Raw genomic sequence first — 22,360 nt, 5'->3', positions numbered from 1 at the left:
TCAAAAAGGGATCTCAACGATCTCTAACATGGAATGAAAGGAAATGGGTGGGGGTTTATAAAAGCAACGGCCAATATTTTTTAATGGAATGGGGCACGTACTTGGACGGACTTGTGATATCATTGCCTTCAACGGCGCTTTTATAGATGAGCGATTCGTTAGTGTTTATTATTGCAGACAGCTTCTTTCGAGATATTGGTGTTGAAATACACGATATATCGAATTAATTGAAGGTTATTTCTTTGCATACTATTTTGAGAGTTTATCGTCATGTGAACGAAGGAAACTTAATGCTCTTGTAGTCATTTCGCTAAGTGTATGTGATAGTTCGACTTTCTTGGTCACTTGCTAATCAAATAACTTGCAATTCCCCCCAATCTTCAACATATATTTTCTCTTCTCTATAACATGTTCAGCTGCGATCTTAGAGGTTTATTTCCTTCCCTTACCTACTAAAATGTTATCTTTCGAAGAACAACCATTCACTCCAAGTTATTGACTCATCTCATATATCTCTTTTAAATAAGCAGATCCTCTTATCAACCTAGGTAGTCATAGTCTCAGAGATTTGTTGCATATCTGAAATCCCTAGGTAGGTTCTCCATGGAGAACAACTGGGCTTGGTCTATCGCTTGTACGTTTTCTATCGTAGATGGGATCTGTTATCCCAGGGTTATAATTACCTAAAACTTCTACTCACCCAGGTCCCGAAATCAGATATGCATCAAAGATGTCGATTGATATGGTTGCGATATTCATCAACTCGGAGTGATTTTGTGTAGACATATAGATAAATAGATAGATGGTGAATATATAAATATATTTAAATGTGAAGTGGGCGAGAAACCAAAAGAAGGAGAACTTTTGTTGTGTTGTGTTTTGTATTTCCAATTTTTCTTGGGATGCTTAGGTAGGTAGATTAAGTCTAGGGATTTATTGTTTATCTGTATAGACTATAGGTTATACGTTGTTGCATTCAGGTTTCTGTCCTGTCCTGTCCTGTCCTGTCCTGTATAGATCTTTCCTCTGGTTTGGATAGACAGATATCTATTACCTAGGTACCTATGCAACCCAGCTCCCTCGCTTGCTCGCTAAGTCGCTAAGTCTTGCTTGGTTTACCCGGGAATGTGAATACTTAAACACACCTTAATAGATGTGTTGGATACAGCTCATAATCGGAATCTCCGATTGGATACGTAAGTATTATCATATAATGATACTAACTACATAGGTATATATATACATGTATAGCATGGTACCATACAGTACTCCCCTGTAACATAAATCCAAGTACCTGTGTACCCCTCGATATGAGAGTTCGGAGCAAGAATTATATTTGTGAGATGAGAGGAGAAAAAAGGAGAGGAGATCAAAATCAACATGAAGATGTGTCACGTAAGAAACTGCGATATCATACTCTCCTCTCTCCCCACAATCTCACATCCACCCTATCTATCTATTATATACGCTAGCATACATAGCATACATAGCAAACACAGTAATCCGACCACCCACCTCCTCCACGCGCAGCCTGGACATCACCCCTCTCCCTCCAACCAAAAGCAAAAGCAGAAACTACGCCCCCAGATTCAAAACCTCATCCTACATCCCATTCCATCTCACTATTTTCTCCACCCACATCTTATTTCATCCCCTCTCCTCTCCGTGCCATCCCCTCGCTCCCCTCATACAATCCCAAACTCTCTCAATCTACTTCATACTTTTCAGCCCATGTATCATATTCTATATCTACCAAAGAGTATTCGCCATCTTCCCATTCCAAGTCAAAGCCCTCATACTTCAAATCCCCTCTTCACAAATCCTTCCTACAGTTTTACTTCTAGCTACTTTACTCATTCTATGTCCTGTACACCATGAAGTGCATATATTTTTACGACCATCCTTTATCACTTCCCAAATCTCTCACACACGAAACACAGCACAATCAGGATGTAAAAGCACTATATAAGAATTTATAAATTTTAAAACTTTTTTTGATTCTATCTAGTATATAATATAATACCTCCCGAATTTCTTCTCTTCCTAACGAAAGAGTTTCATCAAGAGGTACCAATCAATCGTTTTATCTTAACCCATCCCAATATACCCATGCATTCCACCCCAATTTTCCCCTCAAGCTGTGTGACGCAATGTAAAAGTAGCAAAGAATAAACAAACACCTGAAAAGAGCAAGCGAGCGCAACCCCCGAAAAAGCTGAGCTGTGAAGAAATAGAGAAGTCTTGCATATAAAAATACATACAAACATTTCCATTAATCGCGCCCCTTTTCTGTCCCGCCAACTATCTCATTCAGCAAGCAAGAAGCTAAAGCTGCATTAGATTGCAATACCAAAGTGTAGGTTTTCGGTGTGGTGATATTGTATTTTTTTTTGTCCTTGTCTGTTGCGTGAGCGAAGGCCAATCCTCTTTTCTTCCACCCAAATCGTCTCATATGCTTTTCATCATCCCGGTCAAAGGACATCTCATCTTCTCCTCCAACAACCCATCATAACAACGTCTCTATAAACAAGGTACCAATTGAGAAAAAAGCAAGGCCATCTAATATAGCGCTTAAGAAGCTGGTATCCGTCTATAACATTTTCTTTCATTTCCCCGTTCCCGAAATCTGAATGAAATGTGATATTGTCCTGCTGAACAGGGACAACAAATGCGAATGAAATAAAATCCCCAGCAACACAAAAATTGCTAGGCCTCTAATCACAACTCATCCCTTCGCCGCCAAATGCAATGCTAATATATAAAACCACGCAAACTTTTCTTGAAATCGAATGTACTCTGTAAATCTCGACGCTGTTGGATGGAGCGGAGTAAAATAAAGAAAAATGTAACAACGCCCATGCAATGCAATAAAAACCGTCTATAAGTTGCCCCACCCAAACGTATTATTCGTGTCATTTCGCTCTTAAATGTTGGTATGTACACCCTGCACCGGAGAATCGATCTTTGCGTTTACTGGCCTGAACAATTGTGCCATGTCTAGTGTTAAGTTTGCTACCCCAAAGTCCTTGTCAATGTCACTGACTGATCCAGGTTCCTCTCCTCGTTTTGCTGTGTCAGTGGAGGCCCATCGCTTGGAAAACTTCAACAGTTGAATCACATGTGTGAATCTTTGGTCCGAAGGCATCTGCCAATCGGGTTTTTGAGAAAGCATACACTTCTGAAGCCAGTAAAAATGTGCACCATCACGACAAAACCCGAAACGGCGAGAGTAGGAGGATCCTGGAGGATATTGGACACTGATGTCCTCGTCCCAAGCTTTCTTCCACTTTTCAAAGGCGGTTGTAACAGTTTTCAAAAGTTGATGAGAATGTGGAGATTGACCGTCAACAGGAGTTGCTCGCCCACTGTTGTTTGCACTTGGTGCTCCACTACCGCCTTGATCACCGCCCCTAACTACCCAATCGTTTTGACTCAATGGTGTGTTTGCTCCACTGTTCAAGGATGCAGTGATTTGCCCAGATTCCTGCGACATCTGTTTTTGAGCAGTCCACAATTGTACATGAAGAGCATGAATCAGAACGAATTTGGAGAATAAGTTCGTGGTACCTGGCTGCATTTCATATGTGTGATGCATCAGGGTTCTAAGCACGGTGTGCATTTCTGGTTGCTTGCGTCGACGGCTACCTTCAGGGTTCTTTTGGGCCGAGACCGCGGCACCGTTGAGCCCGAGAGCATCAGCACACTCTGCAGAAGTGCGAGCTTCCCATGCAGCGTCATCGGCGGGAAGAGGAAGGCGGATCTCCAGCGTATCGAATGAAGGAGCAATATTGAAGAATATAACCAAAGCAGAATCCAACAAAAAGATCATATAAAGTAGCCTCGATCTCTTTTCCTGCTCAACCCACGCGTTCCAATCGAAGTTTGCGGCAACAAAAGCATCGACGTTTACATGACCTTGGTGCAAGACGCTGAAAGAGTTTGTGGTCATTGGTTGGGTAAGACCCGCCCTTCTAGCCAAAGAAACAACCATAGGGAAGTCACGTCGGGCTTTCTCGCGCTGCAGTGGTGTGCCATGCCATGTGAAAAGCACTTGCATCAAGAAAATTGCTGCGATTTGTTCAATCTCAGATTTGGATGATCCGATTGGTTCATTGGCATATTCAGCATTTGGCGCGCGAGAAATTACTGAGTAGACTTGAGAATTGGACTCTATAACCATCTTTACAATCTCCATCATCTCGCGGACTTGGGCTGGGCTCATACGATCAGAGTAAACAGCACCAATGCAGATCATACCTAGTAGAAGACCTTCATAAGAATCGGTGATACGGAATGTTGACATGTGGATGATAGGGAAATGACCCTGGAAATTGCTAAACTGTTCAAGAAAGTGTTTAATATTGTCGGCCGAGAGAAATTTGCGGATTTCTTGGCTACGGGCATTGAATTGTGGATTTGTGGTAAGGCAAAAATTTAGCAATTGGCTTGAAATTTGCTGGAGCGGATCATTTGGAGCTGGAATATTCCAATTGGAGAATTCAGAGCCAGTAATATCGGAAGCCCCAGGATAGACACCAGTAAGGAAACCGTGATTAGGAGGTTCTTGTTTTATTTGTATATGTGAGTTCGCGAGGTTCGAGTTGTATGGTTCTTGTTTTATTTGCATTTGTTGGTTTGCGAGGTTCGAGTTGTTGTAAGGAGTCATGAAGTTGTTTTGACCGTTCGATTGCATGTGAGGCCATTCGAGTATCGAATGTTGGCTGGCGTTCGCTCCTGCATAGACAGGCATCGGAGGTCGCCCGTTAGAAACAGTTGACATTCCCTCCATCGACTGCGCATGCAAGTTAGCAGTGTTGCCTTGAGAAGCAAAATCGTAGCTCTGACTGTAAGAATGACCATTCTGTCCATTTGGCATACTGAATGCCATGGCAGGGTTCATAGCGGAAGACATAGTACTTGGCATCCCTCCTCCGTAACCTTGATCAAAACTCGATCGACTTGAACCGCCTGCAGCAGGTCCACCAATTCTTCGGTCTCTGTTATCGGGGTTACCCAGTCGCTGAAGGTCGTTCGAAGCTTTCGAAGCTTGGTCATCTGTTAGGTTAGAGCTAGCATCGGCAATACTTCCATCAGGAACGACACCAAATGGGTGCATTGAGCCATCATTTGGCATACCATTATTTGGCATGCCATTCATGCCATTCATACCCATAATGTCAGATTCTGGGCCCATCGTCTGATGTGCCTTTGGTCCCGGGTGTGACTTCTTCAGATGTGCTTGTGCATGAGACAAGTGACTTGCTCCAGTAGGGTTTCCACGGCGAATTGAACATTTTTGGAAATGACGTTTCAAAATATCACTACGAGAAAAGGTATCACGACAAAGTACGCACATGTACGGACGATCTCCAGTATCTAGGGGGTGTTAAAGACACATTCAACAATTGACGGATATAACATTGGGGAGATACTCACGTCTCAATAAATGACGCTTAAGATGCTTGGCGTGAAGGTACGTCTTGGTACAATGAGGACAAGGGAATTTTCCATCAGCATCCTTTGCGGGGATCATGGCATTTTTTGTGGATCCAGGACCAGTAGCGGTGACCTGCGGGCGACCCGGAGCACTAGGTAATATTCCTCTTCGACCCTGCGAACCCACTACATGGGTAGGAGGTTCTTCTGCAAGCACTTGCTGTAGCATATTGGGCTGAGAGTAAGCCGAATGCATCGACAGATGTTGTGGGACATTGCTCGCCGGCATTGGTCTCAGAGGGGGGCCTCGACTATTTGCAGGAGCAGGAGCAATTGGCTGATTGTGTGATAAAGCACCAGACGATTGGGGCATCATCGAGGGCGAAGGACGGTATTGATGCTGCGGGGGTTGCTGCTGATAAGAATTTCCATACATCATTTGTGCAGGCCTCGATTGTGCCCCAACCTGTTGATATCCTAAACTAGCAGATCCTGGAGTGTTTGGAGTGCCTGGAGTGCGGGGAGTATGAGGCGCGCTCCATGATTGTTGTTGTTGTTGCTGCTGTTGTTGTTGTTGTTGTTGCATGGCAGCGTGTTGCTGCGGTTGAAGAGGCGGCAAAGTGTGAGGAGGCAAGTTCGAATTGTGTTGAAGCTGGTGCGGTGAAATACCAGGAAGCGGCGAATATGGCGAGTTTCCGTTGCTCATCGCGTTTGAATGATATTGGGCGTTGTCCATTACGAGTATGGACTTTTTAGTTCGAACTTTCTTGACTGAAAGATCGATTACTCAATCATAAAAACCTTTCGCTATACCGTCTATGTGACTGAATCTTGATATCTAGTTCTTGAGGTTGAACTATGATAAACTGCGACCCAATTGGTTTTGTCGCGTCGAAATATTTACAAGTGAAGTTTTCGAGTTTTCTTTTTTTTTTCCGTCAACGGATGTACGTGTTGCAGCGTCTTGTCAATGGGATTGAACCGTAGAAAGTTTGAATGGTCCCTGCGTCAAGAATGATGCGCGCCGTAACCAATATGATATCGAGGCCGTTATGGAGAATGGATAACACCTTGGGGGTAGCTTGAATGAAGCGCGACGAAGTCTTGCTATGAGGCTCAAGATGTTTACTCTGAATTGTTCGTGTTCGAAGCAATAAGTGGATCCAAAGAAGACTTTATCCGTCCAGAGATGGGCGCAAATAAACGCGGTGGTGGGGAACTTTTTTTTTTTTGCGAGTGTGAGGATGCGGTCGATCAACAGGGTCCCTTCAACGCTTTTTAGGAACCAGAAAAAAAATAAGAATCCGCCAAAGCAGTTTGAAAGCTGTCTCTCTGTAGCACGGCGTCTATTAAACTGGAGATTGAGGGGGTGGGATGCGGGAAGGAAGGTATGCTTGTTGCCTTTTTACCTTTCCTCGATAAATCTTCAAACCGGATGGGAAAAGTTATAAGAGTGGACACTGAGTAGGTTTGGTGGGTTGAAAGATGGATGGTGAGAAAGGTAGTAAGATGGAGAAGAAAAACGACGGACGTCGGTTTGAGTGGAGAGGGCGTCACAAGAAATTTTCACTCTCTCTGTCTCTTCTTGAGGGAAAAAAAAGGAAAAGGGAAAAATTGAATAGTACTAGGTAGTGTTCGGTATTTAGTGCGGTGAATGAGTAAGGATTTTCTTCCCTGAATCAATAAGATAATGCCGCTTTATGGAAGATATGTTCCTCTTTCGGTGATAGAATGAATGAAAGTGATTTCCAAATGAATATTCCTTCGCACTCATGGATTGAAATAGAATAGTTTGGATTTATAACGGTGAGGATGGGATGATGGTTGAGAGCGAAAAAATGCATTAGCTTAACAAAGCATTGACATGGCAAGCACGATTGAGTAGACAGGACAAGGTAGGGACAGACAGAAGTACGGGTTAGAGTTTAGATGTCTACTTCCAAAACTCTTGTCATGTTCATTTATTGAGTCGTCGAGTATCAATACTTTCTAGGGCAAAAGATTCGGTGCATCCTGCTCGGGTAGGTTCTAATGTCACACGCGTAGTATCTACTCTCTTGTCAATCTAGCACGGCAGTGTGTTTCCTCGTGGAAATGAGGCATCTTGTAAGTTGTATGTACCTCGTAGTATCTAAGATGCTGCTGCTCGATCCATCACGATATTTCCCATATGATAAGCTTCTGTTATGTAAAGAGTTGGCGTTTTACTACTTGATCCAGAGTAGATCGGAAATAAGTGCCGCTGACTATTGTCTATTCTTTCTAGCTCGAGATACTTGTGACTTATGTCAATACGTAGCAAGTATGTACGGAGTATGTATGTACTGCGGTCTACAAACGGTTCCTTCCAAAAGTTACTTTCCCAAAATCGACATCCGAATCTCATTGACAGAGAAGGAATCAATCTTGAGTCGCTATGTTTTCGGTCCCGGACTAAATGCTGTACAGTCACTGTCCAAAACTACCTACCGTATATGTACCATGACTTGGTTGAGCAATGAGTAGACGATTGAACGCTTACCAAACTCTCTTGTAAAGGGGGTTTATGTCATGTTAGAAAAGTCACAAGTTTCTAACCATACCTAGCTAGGTGTTTAGCAGTTACCAGACAATAAAATGTACCCTTGTCAATCAATTTGTTTTACCCTTTCGATTCTCGAATTCCGAAAGAACAAGAGGATTTCTTCTACTGTGCATTTGGAGTTTTGCCGAATTTCCTGCGTAGGCGATGGAATAGATGAAAATGGCATTATCTCCTGATTCCTAATTCATCTCGAATCGACAAACTTACGAGGCTTACATCTACCGGCCGGCATGTGAGCAAGGTTGGGTTCTACTCACAGCTCGCTATCCTTTCATGATGCTTTTTGTTCAATGGTCGTTTCTATGGGTGGCAGTTATACTTTCCACTTGTACATGAGCCATGTAGGTAATAAACAGTATTGATTCGACAGCATTGATGCGAGAAGTTCGATGGTGCTTCGAAACAGCTTCCACTAATAAAGAATGAACCTTCCCAAACCTCTTTCTCACGCATCCCTCGACGCATCCAACCATCCATTCGTGAATCCCGAAGTTTCTTCGCATCGTCAAACTCACAATACTACCTACCACTCTTCAATAACATGTCACCAGCGCACCATCTGATAACACAAGAAACGGTTTACTCCGTGATATCATCTACCTCAAACAACTTAATACCCAGCAAGCCAAATGCAGTATCATGTACTGTGTACAACACATTCAAAACATTGTCCTACTAAGTCCTACTTTGTCAATCAACTCACACGCTACCGCCAGCTCAGGCCCTGATGCATTTCGTCACTTTCAGAACAGCCACGCTGCCTTCGCACACTCGTCCACGAATGCTATGCGGCCAAGTATGATCGTGAGGCAATGAAACTCAACCAAAGCCGCACGTCCGGCTGGCGACAGGTCTTTTCCCGGATACAGACACCCTACAAGTTACGAAGTACTCCTTTAATGCTCAAATTTCTTTTTTGGGCAAAGTTTATATCCAGAAGATCTCTCCAATAGGAGTACAAATCCCGAACTCCCGAGCTACCGTGGTCACAGAAAACAAGAAGTTGACCATGGGTTCCTAACAATCACAACACATTGGAAAATGGAAGCTGACGATCCTTTCTTTTCCGCCTCAAACGTTGATAGAGTTGTTTTTTTCCGAAGATTTTGTTATTTTATTGTATACCATGATTAACAGGGTTCTCAAGCAGCCGACAGAGTGTTTCTGCATGCTGCTTTTTCACAAAAGTCCCGGCACACTTGCCGAATTATATGACATGGATTTCAAGCATGTTGTACTGCGTGCTGCGTCATCTAGAAGAAACACACAAACGGTGTGGCGGTACGGAGTAATATGTGCTAGGTACCAGGTAGGTACACTATGCAATCTTTTATATTTTTGTTCATTTGTGAAAAGTTCGGGATTTCTTATCGATTCGGATTATCACTGGTCAATCTTCTGTTAAACTTCTCTTGGTATCATACCTATCCAAACTTTCGAGATCAATGGTGTTGACTCCCCAGTCACTTAGTATTCCGAAATTGGGATCTATATGATTACTTACCAGTATCGTCTTCGTCGTCGTCATCATAAATTATTCGGATTGCTCTGAGCCATTGATAAAAATAACAGCCATCCCGCGCCCAAGCACAACAGCGGCTATGTGCTCAATGAAGAGAGGCTTGTGATGTGATTTCCAGCGAAAAGTTATCCTTTTCGGTGTGGCGCTACCACTGCATTATCGATGTGCTCAATCATTCCAGGCGGCCATGTTTACTACTCTGTACGAGAACTCAGGAATCAGGATAGGTCCTAAACTGCTTACAGGCTTGGATTAAAGTTCAACCTAGCTTCTACTTCGGTCCTTTGCTTCATTTGGGTCGTCCATCCGTCCTTAACCCATGCAAAATTCGTCCCGTTCACGAATCACCATTGGTATTTGGCATCATGGCATGATGGATCAATTCCAATTTTCAGACAGTTGGTAATTCTTCTTATGCCAATGATATTATCTACATATCTCAGTGCTACTGCGCTGCAGCTCACAAGGTTTCTACACTATGAACGCATAATACTTTATTCAGAAAGATCAAACGTCAAACTGATACCCTCTAAGAAAGCCAAGTCATTGAACAACTTCGTATCGATAAACTTCGGACCTTGCACCAATGGAAGCAGTCGCACTAACGCCTAAAGGCTAAAGTATATTCTCGATCTTATCTTATGGCAACTATGTAAATCTCTATCTAACACGACTCACGACTCACGACTCGTGACTTGTGCAATTACATCGCAGTATTGGAAGAATACCGCCCAAATTCTCAATGCAATACCGCACTTTGACTTTTCTTTACCGAGGTTCAGGCGATAAGCTGCTCTTTTATTGAGAGCGGAAAGGAAGTCTTGAATCTCCAAAAACAGTTTTCCTCCGTACGCGTGCGTGGCTGCCAGCGATCGAATATCTAGCTGGCTGGCTGCTCTAGCTTCGATGTTGTGAGGGTTGGGAATTTTAACCCCTTGCTATCCGACAGCATTTCCCCCAAGTGCTCTTTTCGAACCATTGACAAACTACACGATGGTAATGGCGCCGAAGGAATTTTACACCGCTCGCCTCCACATGCTGACTTGAAGATATTTTATGTATCAAGTCCTCAATGTACAACATCAGGTGATTGTAAAGGATTATATGAAGTACATACGTTGAGTAGATACATCATCCGGCCTATTGAAAGCTTGCTTGATAGAAGATTCGAAAGGGTTGATGCACTGGAAGACCCGCGTACGGAGCATCCATTATGCGGTGTAACAGGAGTATTTTCCCTGTACATAAAATCAGCAGCATTCACAGCGTTTTAATCATCTTTGCTTATGATTCGTTAATCTGATGATTCTGATCTGAGAGAAAGTCAAGGGTCGGATCTAAACAAATTGCATTATGAGCTTCGTGTCAAAAGGATCGAACTAAAAAGTCTCACCAATACATAATTGGATTCCTAGATTGCCAGACAACTCATTATTTAACGGAAGAGGCTGGCAGGTTGCATTCCAAAACGAGATCTACAAGGATTTATGCTTGATCCTCTCCCAAGTCAACCTGTCAAGCAGGGGGGAAAGAGGTCAGATCCATTTCTTTGCGCTTCCATGCCCATTTTTTTATTCTTCAGGCGCGCCGTTTCCGCTACTGTGACAGTGTGATTTTTTTCTTCGATGTCTTGCTGTTATAACAATAATGCCACGTTCCTAACTTATTGCGAGTCATGCATGGAAAAGCCCGTGTTTCAATGCATCAAAAGTGGGATGCTACTGTATTGTCCGAATAAGCATTGTTGAGGCGGTACTGTGCGACAAAAGTTGTGTATATCAATACTCGATATTCCACCGCCTCGCCTGCCAACTTCGTGCCACAAATTGATTTCCAAAATTGTCCATAATGTACACTCGAGGTAATATTTGTTCTCTGAGCAGGATAACACGATGTGAATATAGCACATTTTAAATGAGAGTGTGCTTTCGATCAGATTCTTCAACTTCAAGTGAAGTGATTTCAAGGATCGATTGATTCTTTCACATGTTCCATTGCCTTGCTCCTCTTAATTTCTTTTGCACTTTACTATAGGTCTGCCATGACCGCTATGATCACAAAGTCTGAACTTCGGGTCTAGATTGAACAATAGTTCATTTTCACCGATAGGTTGAATAGGTGTATTCTCTTGCAATTGTTCCTGCTGTCTTCGTATGTAAGATGAGGCGGATTGAAGAAGTTTCAAACATTAATTGACATCCAAGAAGATCTTCGCTTCACCTTGTCTTACTTGGATTTCATGTTAAAAATTTCGTAATTAGGTCACATGATTCACCCTGCCTCCAGAATTCTGGATTGTTGATCGTTCTATATATAAATCTTACCGAGACAAGAAGTGGTGCCCCTTACAAGGCTGTGTAATTTCCTATTGCCACAAATAAAATAAGCTTAGTATTTGAACCATTCGGTTCTCTGCTTTCTTTTGCAAATACATTCACTGACAAACAAACAAACCACCTTCGTTTCAATTCATACAATTCTACAAGCTCAAGCTTTTTAATCTCAAAAACATTCGAAAGTAATATCAACCACCTTTCTCATCACCAATTCACTCCACGTTCAAAATGCAGCCTTCCATCTTCCTCGTTGCTTTCGCATCTATTGCAGCAGCCACTACTGCATCTTCTGATGCCTCATCTGCAACCAGCGCTATCGCCCCACTCGCCAGCGGCACCTTCACCAACGGAACCGCAACCAACGGTACTCTTAGCGGCTCCACGACTCGTTCTCCTTCGGCTTCCTCTACTGGAGACGCGGCTGCTTCATCAACTAGCAAGGCTGCTGGTTCCGCCAACTTTGTCTCAGGAGGTGCATTCGCTGCAGCCGCTGCAGGAATGGTCTACCTCTTGTAATTTTCGATCGATCTTTGGCTTTCAGATTGTTGTGATACCCGGGTCATTGCATGCGAGAATGTCACCCTCTTGATTACTGTTTGGCATGCATGGCGTTGCTTAGGGTACTCTTCCAGATAAGATTGAGTGTGCATTGGAGGAGCTTCGGAACGGTGGAGAGCATAAGGCTTAGGCGGAGACGTACATTCAGATGTGGAGATAATATAACTATCCTGGCATTCTTACATGCTAGCTTCAATTCTATCATACCCTCTTTAGACTACCAGTTGCCAATGAATGTGACAACTTTTAAATATTAGACGTCATTGACTAGCCTGTATATGAATGAGAAAGCAGTGCTCCAAATCACTCGAAGAGAATCATACATATATTGAAGATATTTGAACGCAAATTGATATCACTGTGAAGTACTGAAATTCAAACATAGATAGTATAGAATCTATAACAGGTTCATAACTTATCAATGTTCTGGTCCAACTCTCGATTTGTAATACCGATTATTTAATGTGATATTGGATATTGAACAGAGCATATATTTTCGATGACCCGTCCTTTCTACCCACCCTGGGACTAGCTTCAATAAATTGATCCTCCATGGATTATCACCGACCACGATCTAACCTTTGAACATCGGAACAATAGACAATCAAAAGCAATGCTCCTATGATAAATGACATAGTACCAGACGTCTTACAGAAACGATCATCCCCAGCTCGCTGGAAACCAATACCAAACACTAGACACGACTGTAGAACATAGCACCAAAACAGCTAAACATGCAAACAAATCTAGATCCAGCTCCTGTGACTTCAATTTCATGCATGCAATAGGATATGGATGTTCTGGGCGGATCTATGCCTTTGTTTGTGCGAGTCGCAGCAGAAATATCGCCATCGTACCACCGCACTAGCAGGGCTTCAGGCTGATAGGTATCCCAAGCAGCTTCATACTTGAGAAATATATGACTATCCCGGAGAAACAAGTGTCGCGTCTAACATGCAACTATACATTCGGCATCGGCATAGTGCATTTGTGCCGTTTTGATCAGCATTGGTGGTGTCGCACATGTCGTATTAATCCAATCATAGATTATTAGAAGCCATGATATGCATTGTTAGACAAATGGAGAATAAAGGGAAAGCCGATGGGGCCTAGAATAACTTCAGCTTATTTCTCGGTTCGGTATGGCATGTTGAGACTTTAGGTTGGGCATTTCAATTGAAGCATCGGGCGCGAATCCGATATGCAACAAAACTTCTTGTGCGACATCCGAAAGACCGTTAGAGGGATGTTTGTGTGACAGGTGGTTACTCAAGTCATGTGGTTGCAATAAATTCTGGATATATATTGACTTGCGCTTTAGGTCTGATTTTTTACCCCACCTGAAATTTATACGGTAACCGAAATAATTTATCGAGTTTTCGAGATTCTTGATTGATGAGGAAGTAATCTGGAGCCGGTGATTGCATCGCCATTGACAACTTCAACATAAGATGTCGACCTCTACAGTTATTCGACCTGTAGCTCGCAGCCTGCTACAACTACGAAAGGCAGCAAATACCCCGCCAGCATTCCTCCTTCCCTGCCTACAAAGCTCCTCCACAACTTCGTCATGCACTCAATCCACCTCCTTCTCTACCAGCAGCACATATCTATACCCCCGAGATATGAACCGTCTGCGCGGAGTATCTACACAAAGACGAACGGGGCCCCGTCAACCCCTCTCGGTATCCAATGCGAAACTACCCCAACCAGTCCTAGATGAATCGAAACGATTAAAAGTTAAGGTTGATGAGAATCACGGATTATATGAATTTTTCAGACATAAGGATAAGGCACTTAGCACGCCAGCCGAGGAGGGAAGTCATGGTAGACCATGGAGCGCAGAGGAGTTGAGGGGGAAGAGTTGGGAAGATTTACATTCACTTTGGTGGATTTGCTGTAAGGAGAGGAATCGCATTGCTACGGAAAGTTACGAGAGACAGAGATTGGAGGCGGGTTACGGTGATGAGGATGCGGAGAAGAGGGATATGACTGTGAGTGGTTATCTCGGTTTATGTCCTATTTGGCTCATGTGCCGCGCAAATTTAAGGATTGAGAATAGAAGCTAATTTCGGGGATCACAGGTTCGGAGAACACAGAGAGCTATCAAACAAGTTTTGACTGAAAGATATTATTCGTGGCAAGAAGCGGAGGTTATTGCGAAGGATGATCCAGAAATTGACTTTTCGGGCGAAGGACCATTATACACCCCCAGAGATTTTGAGGAAGACATTGAGGAGGATGTGTTAGCTGAAGCCGAAGGAGACGCAGAGTCAAAACCTGCTCAGGTTACGGCTTAAATCACGGAGGATGTATGATAGAGGATCATACCCCTAGATCAAAAATAATGAGTCTTGGGGAAGGAAAGGTGTCTCCAATTGGCATGAATGATTTGGTTTCCTACAGCCATCATCTGTATAAGTAGAAACGCATATGGGGCAAAACAGCTATGGCCGCATTATGCATCCATGTGAATCTGAGAAAAGGATTATCTCTGTCTTGAACAATTGGAAAGATTGGTATAGTATGAGTAGAATCTTTCGTTCCTTGGTACTTCTAGAAGGAGATCAAGTGAAAGTTTCAATATAAGTGAATACCGTTAGAAATTCAAATTAACAGATTCCATGTACCAAATACATATATCAATTTGTCAAGACCCAAAATCAATCGTGACAATTTACTAGGAACTCCACAAATTCGCCCCTGAGCATAATTACACCAAGACAAAATCTACCAGCAGCAACAACAAAGCGGTACTCCAGTTTCCCCCTTTAGCGAGACCAATCAAGAGAATTGGTGAAGCAGAACGACGTTGTACGTCTCACCGACCATTTCCATAACTGCCCTTGCAATTTCAGCATAAACCACATTTGCGATTTTTCCTCACCAAGAAAGCTTTCTATATTCTTCTTCTTCTACTTCCTTTCGCAAATCAAACCTACTATCTAATAAATATCAAGATTCTAATTCAAGATGGATGAAATCGCCCCCGAATATGATGTTGTCGTTTTGGGCACTGGTAAGCTTGCTCAACCCCGCATTGGCTGGAGGGGCATGGATAGGAGCATTTATGCTTTTTGTTGGGGATATATGGCTAATACTGAACTCTAGGTTTGACGGAATGTGTTCTTTCTGGGTATGTCGATTTGGGAAAAGTTGATGAGATTATATACTGACGTTTTGGGGATAGAGTTTTGAGTGTTAAGGGTCAAAAGGTCTTGCATATTGATCGAAATGATCACTATGGAGGGTATGTTTTTCAAGCTCGCAGAATGGGTAGATAAGTCAACAATGGCTAATTTCTGAATAGTGAAGCTGCTTCCGTCAATATCGAAGCTGTGAGTACGATTTTTGGGTCTGCGAAGCTCTGTTCTGACAATCACGATAGCTCTTCAAGAAGTATGGAAACTATAATAAGGGGGAGGAGCCATGGAAGAAGTACGGACGTGCCAATGACTGGAATATCGATTTGGTACCAAAGCTCTTGATGTCTTCGGGTGAACTCACAAATATCCTCGTTTCAACTGATGTTACGAGATATCTTGAGTTTAGATCTGTGGCTGGAAGTTACGTACAACAAGGTACTGGCCCAAAGGCCATGGTTGCAAAGGTTCCATCTGATGCTGGTGAGGCTTTGAGATCATCTTTAATGGGCATCTTTGAGAAAAGAAGAATGAAGAGTTTCCTTGAGTGGATTGGCACATTCGATGCTGCGGATCCTGCTACTCACAAGGGTAAGATGGTTGAAACACCTCCCATTCAGTAATTTACTAACGAAAACAAGGACTTAACATGAGCACCTGCACCATGAAGGATATTTACGACAAATTCGGACTCGAGACTGGTACTCGAGACTTCCTTGGCCATGCTATGGCTTTATACCAAACCGATGACTATATCAACGAGAAGGGCACAGCTCCAGCAACCATCGATCGCATTCGTTTGTATGGAAACTCAGTCGCCCGTTACGGAAAGTCCCCATACATTTACCCAGCATACGGTCTCGGTGAACTCCCTCAAGGTTTCGCTCGTTTGTCTGCTATTTACGGTGGTACCTATATGCTTAATGCAAGCATCGATGAGTTCAAATATGATGGAGATAAGATCTGCGGTATCAAGGCTTCCATGCATGAGAAGGATGCTCAAGGAAATGACTCCACCATGCATTTCGAGACTAAGACAAAGAAGATCATCGCAGACCCATCATACTTCCCTGACAAGGTCCGCGTTGTCGGTCAACTCTTGAAGGCTATTTGCATCTTGAACCACCCACTTGCTGGAACAGATAATGCTGATTCTGCTCAACTTATCATTCCTCAATCTCAAGTAGGACGCAAGAACGGTATGTTTTCCAAAGACACGAAGCATTAGGATATTGTGACTGACATATTTATAGATATTTACATTGCTGTCGTTTCCAGCGCCCATAGTGTTTGTCCAAAGGGTTACTACATCGCCATTGTTTCCACCATTGCTGAGACCGATTCAAACCACCATTTGGAACTTGCGCCAGGTCTTGAGCGTCTTGGAAAGATTGAGGAGAAGTTCATGGTAAGTAATTCTTCTTATACCACCACTCGGCGTGCCCAAAATTCCTCAATGCTGACATAAATCACTAAATAGGGTCCACCAATTCCTCTCTATGAACCACTTGAAAGCGGCGAGAAAGACCGTATCTTTATCTCTAAATCTTACGACGCCACATCCCATTTTGAAACTACTACAGACGATGTTAAGGATATCTATCGCCGGGCTGAGGGACATGATTTGGTCGTCGAGGGTTTGAGAGAGGGTACTAATTTGGTTGGAGGGGAGCAATAAATCTTGATTTATGATGCATGCATGAGCGGAGAACATTCAGAGAAATTAGGAGTAGATAGTTAAGGTTATACGTACATAGTGAGGATGAATATGGATAGGAGGTCCTTGAGCTATTGAGTGGACAGAGAGCTTTTATGTATAGGAATGGTATAAGGTACTTTTTTTGCCTGTGCAATTTTTGATTTATGTTTATAGTTTTAGTAATTGTTTGATTCGTTTGTTTATGCACAGCCAATCTTTTTTATAATATACTTATTCCCTTCAGCTAGGAGCGAACGAGGAGAGAGATTTCAATATTCCGATTTGTGTATGGACGTGTATTTTTCTATGTTTTGGTCTTCGTCTTCGTCTTGCCCTTTACCTTTGCCTCTGTGTTTATCGAGCTTGGGCTTGGCTTTCGAGAACGAAATGGGGGATAAGTATTGTTGGATGGGGTAAATGAAGCTACAGAGAGGGGTTCATGGTGTGCTTCAAGCTGCGAGTCTAATGATGTGATTCCCATTCTTCATAATTCGGAGGGTTTCAAGGAGATAGATAGAAGAGTTAGCGTGGTGAATGGGAATAAGGGGGTGTCGGATTGCCCGCGTTTAAGATGGTGAACTCGTATGTAGTGTGCTTGGATTTAGGTGTTGTGCATAAACACACAGGGAAAGAAAAGGTGGTTTTGAGGAGTTTTATGGTCGGAATGGTTTTTGTTGTTGCAGTTGAGTGCGGTTGGTCTGGGAGAGTGTGTTTAGTTGATCTGAGGGGTTACTGGTTACTGGTTACTGGATTTCTGTTGGCTGATGCGTAGTCTGCTTTGGTTGCGAGGTGGTGGTGTGTGGAGCTGTATTGTTCGTGTAGGCATTTGGATCTATAGAAAGAAAGACTTGAGAGAGATTGTACGATGTTGTAACTCCACGGACTGACTTGGGTTGAAGATTTCATGAATAGCTAGCTAGCTGTTCGCTAAGAGATGGTTAGGGGGTGATGGAACGATGGGATAGGTTGTAGCTGGGTGATGAGTTTATGTTGGATTGGAGGTGGGTTGGTGAGTTTGCTTGATTTGGGTTGGGTTGTTGGTGTGAGAATTGAAGGGAATGGGGGTGTTTGTGTGAGGAAGAGGACTTTTTCTTAGTAAGTGTATTATTTTATCGTTGTTTCTATTCATTCGTTCATTCATTCTTCCTCTCCGCAAACAAATCAGGATTAGGTTCAGATGCTCGATTATCCTGATTAGAAAAAAGAAAAGGAAAAAGAAAGTATATAAAGCAGTGGCAATGGACGCAAGGAAGGCTACTTGGAGTTAGTTGATGTTCGAGACAGTAGACCTGGAGAGGGAGAGGTTAGAGGTGGAGTATAGTGTAGTGAATGGCTTCGATGAAGGTGGACTTGTATCAGAAGTGAGGGATTGCGTTGGTGGTTTCACGATTATTTAATTTGGTGGTGGGCATAAAATGAGATGAACAGGGAGGAATGGACAATTTGGGTGAGTAAATGAGTAAACACTGATAGATACTTTCTTGTAGGTATCTGAGTATACATGACACTCATCAACAAAGAAAGCACATCCCGAATTCTTTACAATTCCATAGTTCTTTTTAGCGAAGACATATTTCAGCTATCAATCTATCAATCAATCCCTATAGCTTGAACAACATGACCTGACAAACCCAACGATCGCCTTCAAAAGTTCAATTCAACAAACAATTGCTCTCCCCAGCAACTTCATAGCCCTTTCTCATATAAGGACTATGGGAGCACCTACCTTGAGATAGAAACGTGTGCAGCATAAGGGCTTATCAAGAAAGAGCGATACATAGTCAAGTAAGATACATAACCGATACGCTGCTCGAGAAATGTATACGCACATCGACTAAGGATTTGACTTCCATCTCACGGCTCACATTCTGAGGTCTGTCATCGTAACCATCGAACCAATCAGCTTCCAGTCCTGTAAGGCGACTCCTGAGAAAAACAAAGAGCACTCAATGGTACTCTGTCATTTCGCCTTTTGCCTTCCACTTCTGAAATGCGACATTATATCCTTGAATGCCAGAATTTACCACCTAGCATACCTACCTAGTCGGCAGAGCATTGTATGAAATGAACATTCGGTCCAAGAGAATGCATTTTCGAATATATCGGGAACATCAAACTCCCTTTGCTCCTCTCCCGTCTTTTTCTTCTCCTCAAAATTTCACTGTCAGAATTTTTACTCGACTCTCTACTCATCCGGCATAGTATTGAACTCTCTCTATTCTCCCCTCGTATTTCTTCCTCTTCTTGTCCTCTTCAAACAACTTCATCATATCGCCCAGATCCCATCTCAACTGAAAACTGAAACCGCGGATACTTTGCAAACCCAAACTTTGAATCTCAATTACGAACCCTATATTACTTTATCCTTCTGCTTCTGGCCAAAACTTCCATCGTCAATCTGCTTAAGGGGTATGTCGTTTTATAAATAATATCTTTACAATGATATGTTCTGGAACTCTTCTCCAACTATCTGCAATAGCAGAGTATAAACATAGCGTTGAAAGTCTTCAATTCAGCCGATTCTGGCATCACCAAATTGGTGACGCATGATGCATCAACTGGCTGTTAAATTGATCGAGTCTTGTGCGCTGGTTTGAAAGAATATTTGGGATGTTTCGAACAATATTCATAAGACTACCCTCAGGTGTGTGGGTGTGTGTGTGTATTTATGTGTGAACAATGAACGGAAACTACCTACTTAAATCCTGTGGTGCGTATCACAATGGTCCGTAGCTTTCGTATTATGGATACTTAATCCAAATAGATCGTTGTTGCCATGTTGCAATTATATTTCTAGGGATAAGCTCCCGTCACATAACATGATGCCAGTCGACGGTATGCGATTCAGAGTCTGCTGTACAATGTCTATCTTCCTCGCGCCTGCGGTGTTCAAAAGACTCTCCAGATGATTGTGACTTGATGGCTCGTTCGAATTCCTTGTTTTCAAGCCTGATCTCAATATATCCTTGTTCTACCTGTTCGCTGAGGTATTTTTGAGTCGCCATGTGGAAAGGCTCATGCCTAACATTAGACCTGACGCAACGGGGGTCATTGCTACAAAGTAACTGACAGGGTCGTTTTTGAAACGCTGGGCAAAGCGTTGGAGGTAGGGTTTGAGTGGTGGCATAAAGAATTGAGAGTTCTTTATTATTGACTGATGAATGGGAGATAACTATGAGGATTGAAGATGTTTCTGGGCTGTAAACATTTTTTATACTCGTGTCCCAATGAAACGAAACTCTAAAATCAGCTAAGGCATGTGGTAATATCGTCGTCGATGAAAGTGGTTTCCGTACTTAGGTAATTATTGCACTAGCTACGGCCTACCAAGCAATTCCACCCAATATTGCAGAGAGAACCTTTCTGTACACTTGGTCCAGCCAATTGGAGTTATTGATATTGTAAAAGTTCTCTTGAATTCCACTTGAGCGAGTACAGAGTGAGCCAGAAATTGAAAAGGCTGCAGCTTCACTCGGTTGGTTGGGTTTACGTAGCTGGGAGACCAATTTGTCTTGGACTGCGTAATGATCATGATTTCGGTGTGCAACTTCCAAGGTCTTCTTTATGCTACACTGAGCTCACAACTTCACTGTATTCAGCCTTGTCCGGGGTACATGTAGCCATAAAACTGTTCTTTGGTGGCTTTGGATTTCCCAATCTTGAACTACATCTATTCAAAGTTTACACTTAATCTCACTGTATGCTCTGTATTGAACAGTTCAAACAGATTTGCGAGCACATCATTATTTTCAACTTTGAAATAAGCGTGCGTATTTTACCTCCCATGCCAGTCTTTGTACGCGGAAAATATAACAAGAGCCTGTGAATCTGGCAATTCCTGTCACTTTTGCGTAGTGCTTCCAACGCATGCACCTGTTAAAGTAAACCCCTTAAAGGGTGTGGATATCAGATTCTACCGATTCCCGTGGTACCGTATTCTATTGACTTGAGGCCTAGTGCGCAGTTCCATGTGGAAATAAAAGGAACGCGCGTATACTGTACACAAGTTTCCTACATAGGCTGGACGAGCCGTGGTAGAGTAAAAAAATCAGTGGGCAGGCTCCATTTTGTTTGTAAAAATCAAGTCGGTTCGGTGCAACCACAGTGAGATAGCTGGCGATCTTGTCTCTGCTATATTTCCAATCGTTTGGAAGTTCATAATGCATACATATACCATGGATTGGCAGTGGGATTACAAGGTAAGGAAATGTAGAAGATAGTAATTTGTCGAGTTGCCAGATTGCCGAGGGCAGCAATATCGATAAAAGTCCGTCACGGAAGTGTCTCCTCTCCATAGCTTTTAAAGCACTGCCGAAAAGAGCCCCCCTGACAGACAACGACGGAAAGTGCAAACGAAATCTTGAGGCAAGGCTCCTCCAAAACACCCCAGACAGACAATGCGGATATGTCCGATGTATGCAAACAGCTTCCAACTGTTTTAAAGGTCACTATCCGTAAAATGAAGAGTATCGTTGCTCAGGCGCCGACCCACAGCTTTTCTTGGAATCCCTCCCTCAGTTCCCAGGTTCCCCGGTTCTCCAGTCGCCACAGCCTAACCCTCAGTATGTGCAATTTCCGTCTCCTCCCCTAATTGGCCGTAATCCATCCAAGGTCTGTATAGACACCTCTTAAGCTCTAGTTATTGTTTCAAAATCGATTCGTCTGTCTCTGCTGCGCTGTACCACTGTTTACTTGGTCTGCAAAACATCCATCCTCACAACAATTTCAGTTCTCTTTCTCAACCACCGTAAACTTAGGCATCTTCGCTCTATCCTGCTCGGTAGGTTCAAAGCCAAGCTTCTTTTCTGCCGTATCAGACAAATAGAGACCGATTGTGCCCCAAGCAATGAAGCTTGCGCCTATCATTGCGCGGGTGCGCGGAGGGAGTGCTCGAAAGGATCTGTTTGTTGAAGAAAGATTAGTTGAGAACAAAAACGAGAAGCGGGTATGAGATTCGAATAAGAGACAAGGGAGAGGACATACGATAATAACGACATCTATGGGGGGGAACGGGACTATTTACAGAAACGATCGTTTAGGAATTGTGGTCATTGATATTGAAAATCGATATTCTCGGGTTAT

The 22,360-nt window shown here is 43.0% G+C and overlaps 8 protein-coding genes across 8 annotated transcripts; 5 read left to right on the top strand and 3 right to left on the bottom strand.

The window, feature by feature from the left end:
• Nucleotides 1-2,923: 2,923 nt before the first annotated feature.
• On the bottom strand, nt 2,924-6,172 carry Bfra_004128 (putative c2h2 transcription factor protein; the record flags this gene model as incomplete). The annotated part of the gene is made up of 2 exons (XM_037334533.1): nt 2,924-5,376; nt 5,437-6,172. 2 exons carry the CDS (start codon nt 6,170-6,172, stop codon nt 2,924-2,926), a joined length of 3,189 nt encoding a protein of 1,062 aa, XP_037193067.1.
• A 2,889-nt stretch (nt 6,173-9,061) lies between these two features.
• Nucleotides 9,062-9,312, top strand: Bfra_004127 (uncharacterized protein; the record flags this gene model as incomplete). Its single annotated transcript, XM_037334532.1, has 2 exons — nt 9,062-9,128; nt 9,158-9,312. The coding sequence occupies 2 exons, from the start codon at nt 9,062-9,064 to the stop codon at nt 9,310-9,312; spliced, it is 222 nt and encodes a 73-aa protein (XP_037193066.1).
• A 2,794-nt stretch (nt 9,313-12,106) lies between these two features.
• On the top strand, nt 12,107-12,394 carry Bfra_004126 (uncharacterized protein; the record flags this gene model as incomplete). The annotated part of the gene is made up of 1 exon (XM_037334531.1): nt 12,107-12,394. The coding sequence occupies one exon, from the start codon at nt 12,107-12,109 to the stop codon at nt 12,392-12,394; it is 288 nt and encodes a 95-aa protein (XP_037193065.1).
• A 1,493-nt stretch (nt 12,395-13,887) lies between these two features.
• On the top strand, nt 13,888-14,736 carry Bfra_004125 (putative 50s ribosomal protein l4 protein; the record flags this gene model as incomplete). The annotated part of the gene is made up of 2 exons (XM_037334530.1): nt 13,888-14,430; nt 14,521-14,736. The coding sequence occupies 2 exons, from the start codon at nt 13,888-13,890 to the stop codon at nt 14,734-14,736; spliced, it is 759 nt and encodes a 252-aa protein (XP_037193064.1).
• A 324-nt stretch (nt 14,737-15,060) lies between these two features.
• Nucleotides 15,061-15,276, top strand: Bfra_004124 (uncharacterized protein; the record flags this gene model as incomplete). The annotated part of the gene is given in 2 exon segments (XM_037334529.1): nt 15,061-15,105; nt 15,121-15,276. 2 exon segments carry the CDS (start codon nt 15,061-15,063, stop codon nt 15,274-15,276), a joined length of 201 nt encoding a protein of 66 aa, XP_037193063.1.
• Nucleotides 15,277-15,385: 109 nt separating this feature from the next.
• Bfra_004123 (putative rab gdp-dissociation inhibitor protein) lies at nt 15,386-17,257 on the top strand (the record flags this gene model as incomplete). Its single annotated transcript, XM_037334528.1, has 8 exons — nt 15,386-15,455; nt 15,548-15,572; nt 15,627-15,686; nt 15,747-15,774; nt 15,825-16,170; nt 16,221-16,778; nt 16,833-16,987; nt 17,060-17,257. The coding sequence occupies exons 1-8, from the start codon at nt 15,410-15,412 to the stop codon at nt 17,255-17,257; spliced, it is 1,416 nt and encodes a 471-aa protein (XP_037193062.1). The 5' UTR covers nt 15,386-15,409.
• A 2,831-nt stretch (nt 17,258-20,088) lies between these two features.
• Bfra_004122 (uncharacterized protein) lies at nt 20,089-20,283 on the bottom strand (the record flags this gene model as incomplete). The annotated part of the gene is made up of 1 exon (XM_037334527.1): nt 20,089-20,283. One exon carries the CDS (start codon nt 20,281-20,283, stop codon nt 20,089-20,091), a length of 195 nt encoding a protein of 64 aa, XP_037193061.1.
• A 1,720-nt stretch (nt 20,284-22,003) lies between these two features.
• Bfra_004121oa (uncharacterized protein) lies at nt 22,004-22,275 on the bottom strand (the record flags this gene model as incomplete). The annotated part of the gene is made up of 2 exons (XM_037334526.1): nt 22,004-22,178; nt 22,262-22,275. 2 exons carry the CDS (start codon nt 22,273-22,275, stop codon nt 22,004-22,006), a joined length of 189 nt encoding a protein of 62 aa, XP_037193060.1.
• Between the last annotated feature and the right edge of the window lie 85 nt (nt 22,276-22,360).

This window comes from Botrytis fragariae (genome assembly GCF_013461495.1).
Source record: "Botrytis fragariae strain BVB16 chromosome Unknown tig00000050, whole genome shotgun sequence".
NCBI classification, from domain to species: Eukaryota; Fungi; Ascomycota; class Leotiomycetes; order Helotiales; family Sclerotiniaceae; genus Botrytis; species Botrytis fragariae.
This window is presented reverse-complemented; position numbering and strand designations above follow the sequence as displayed.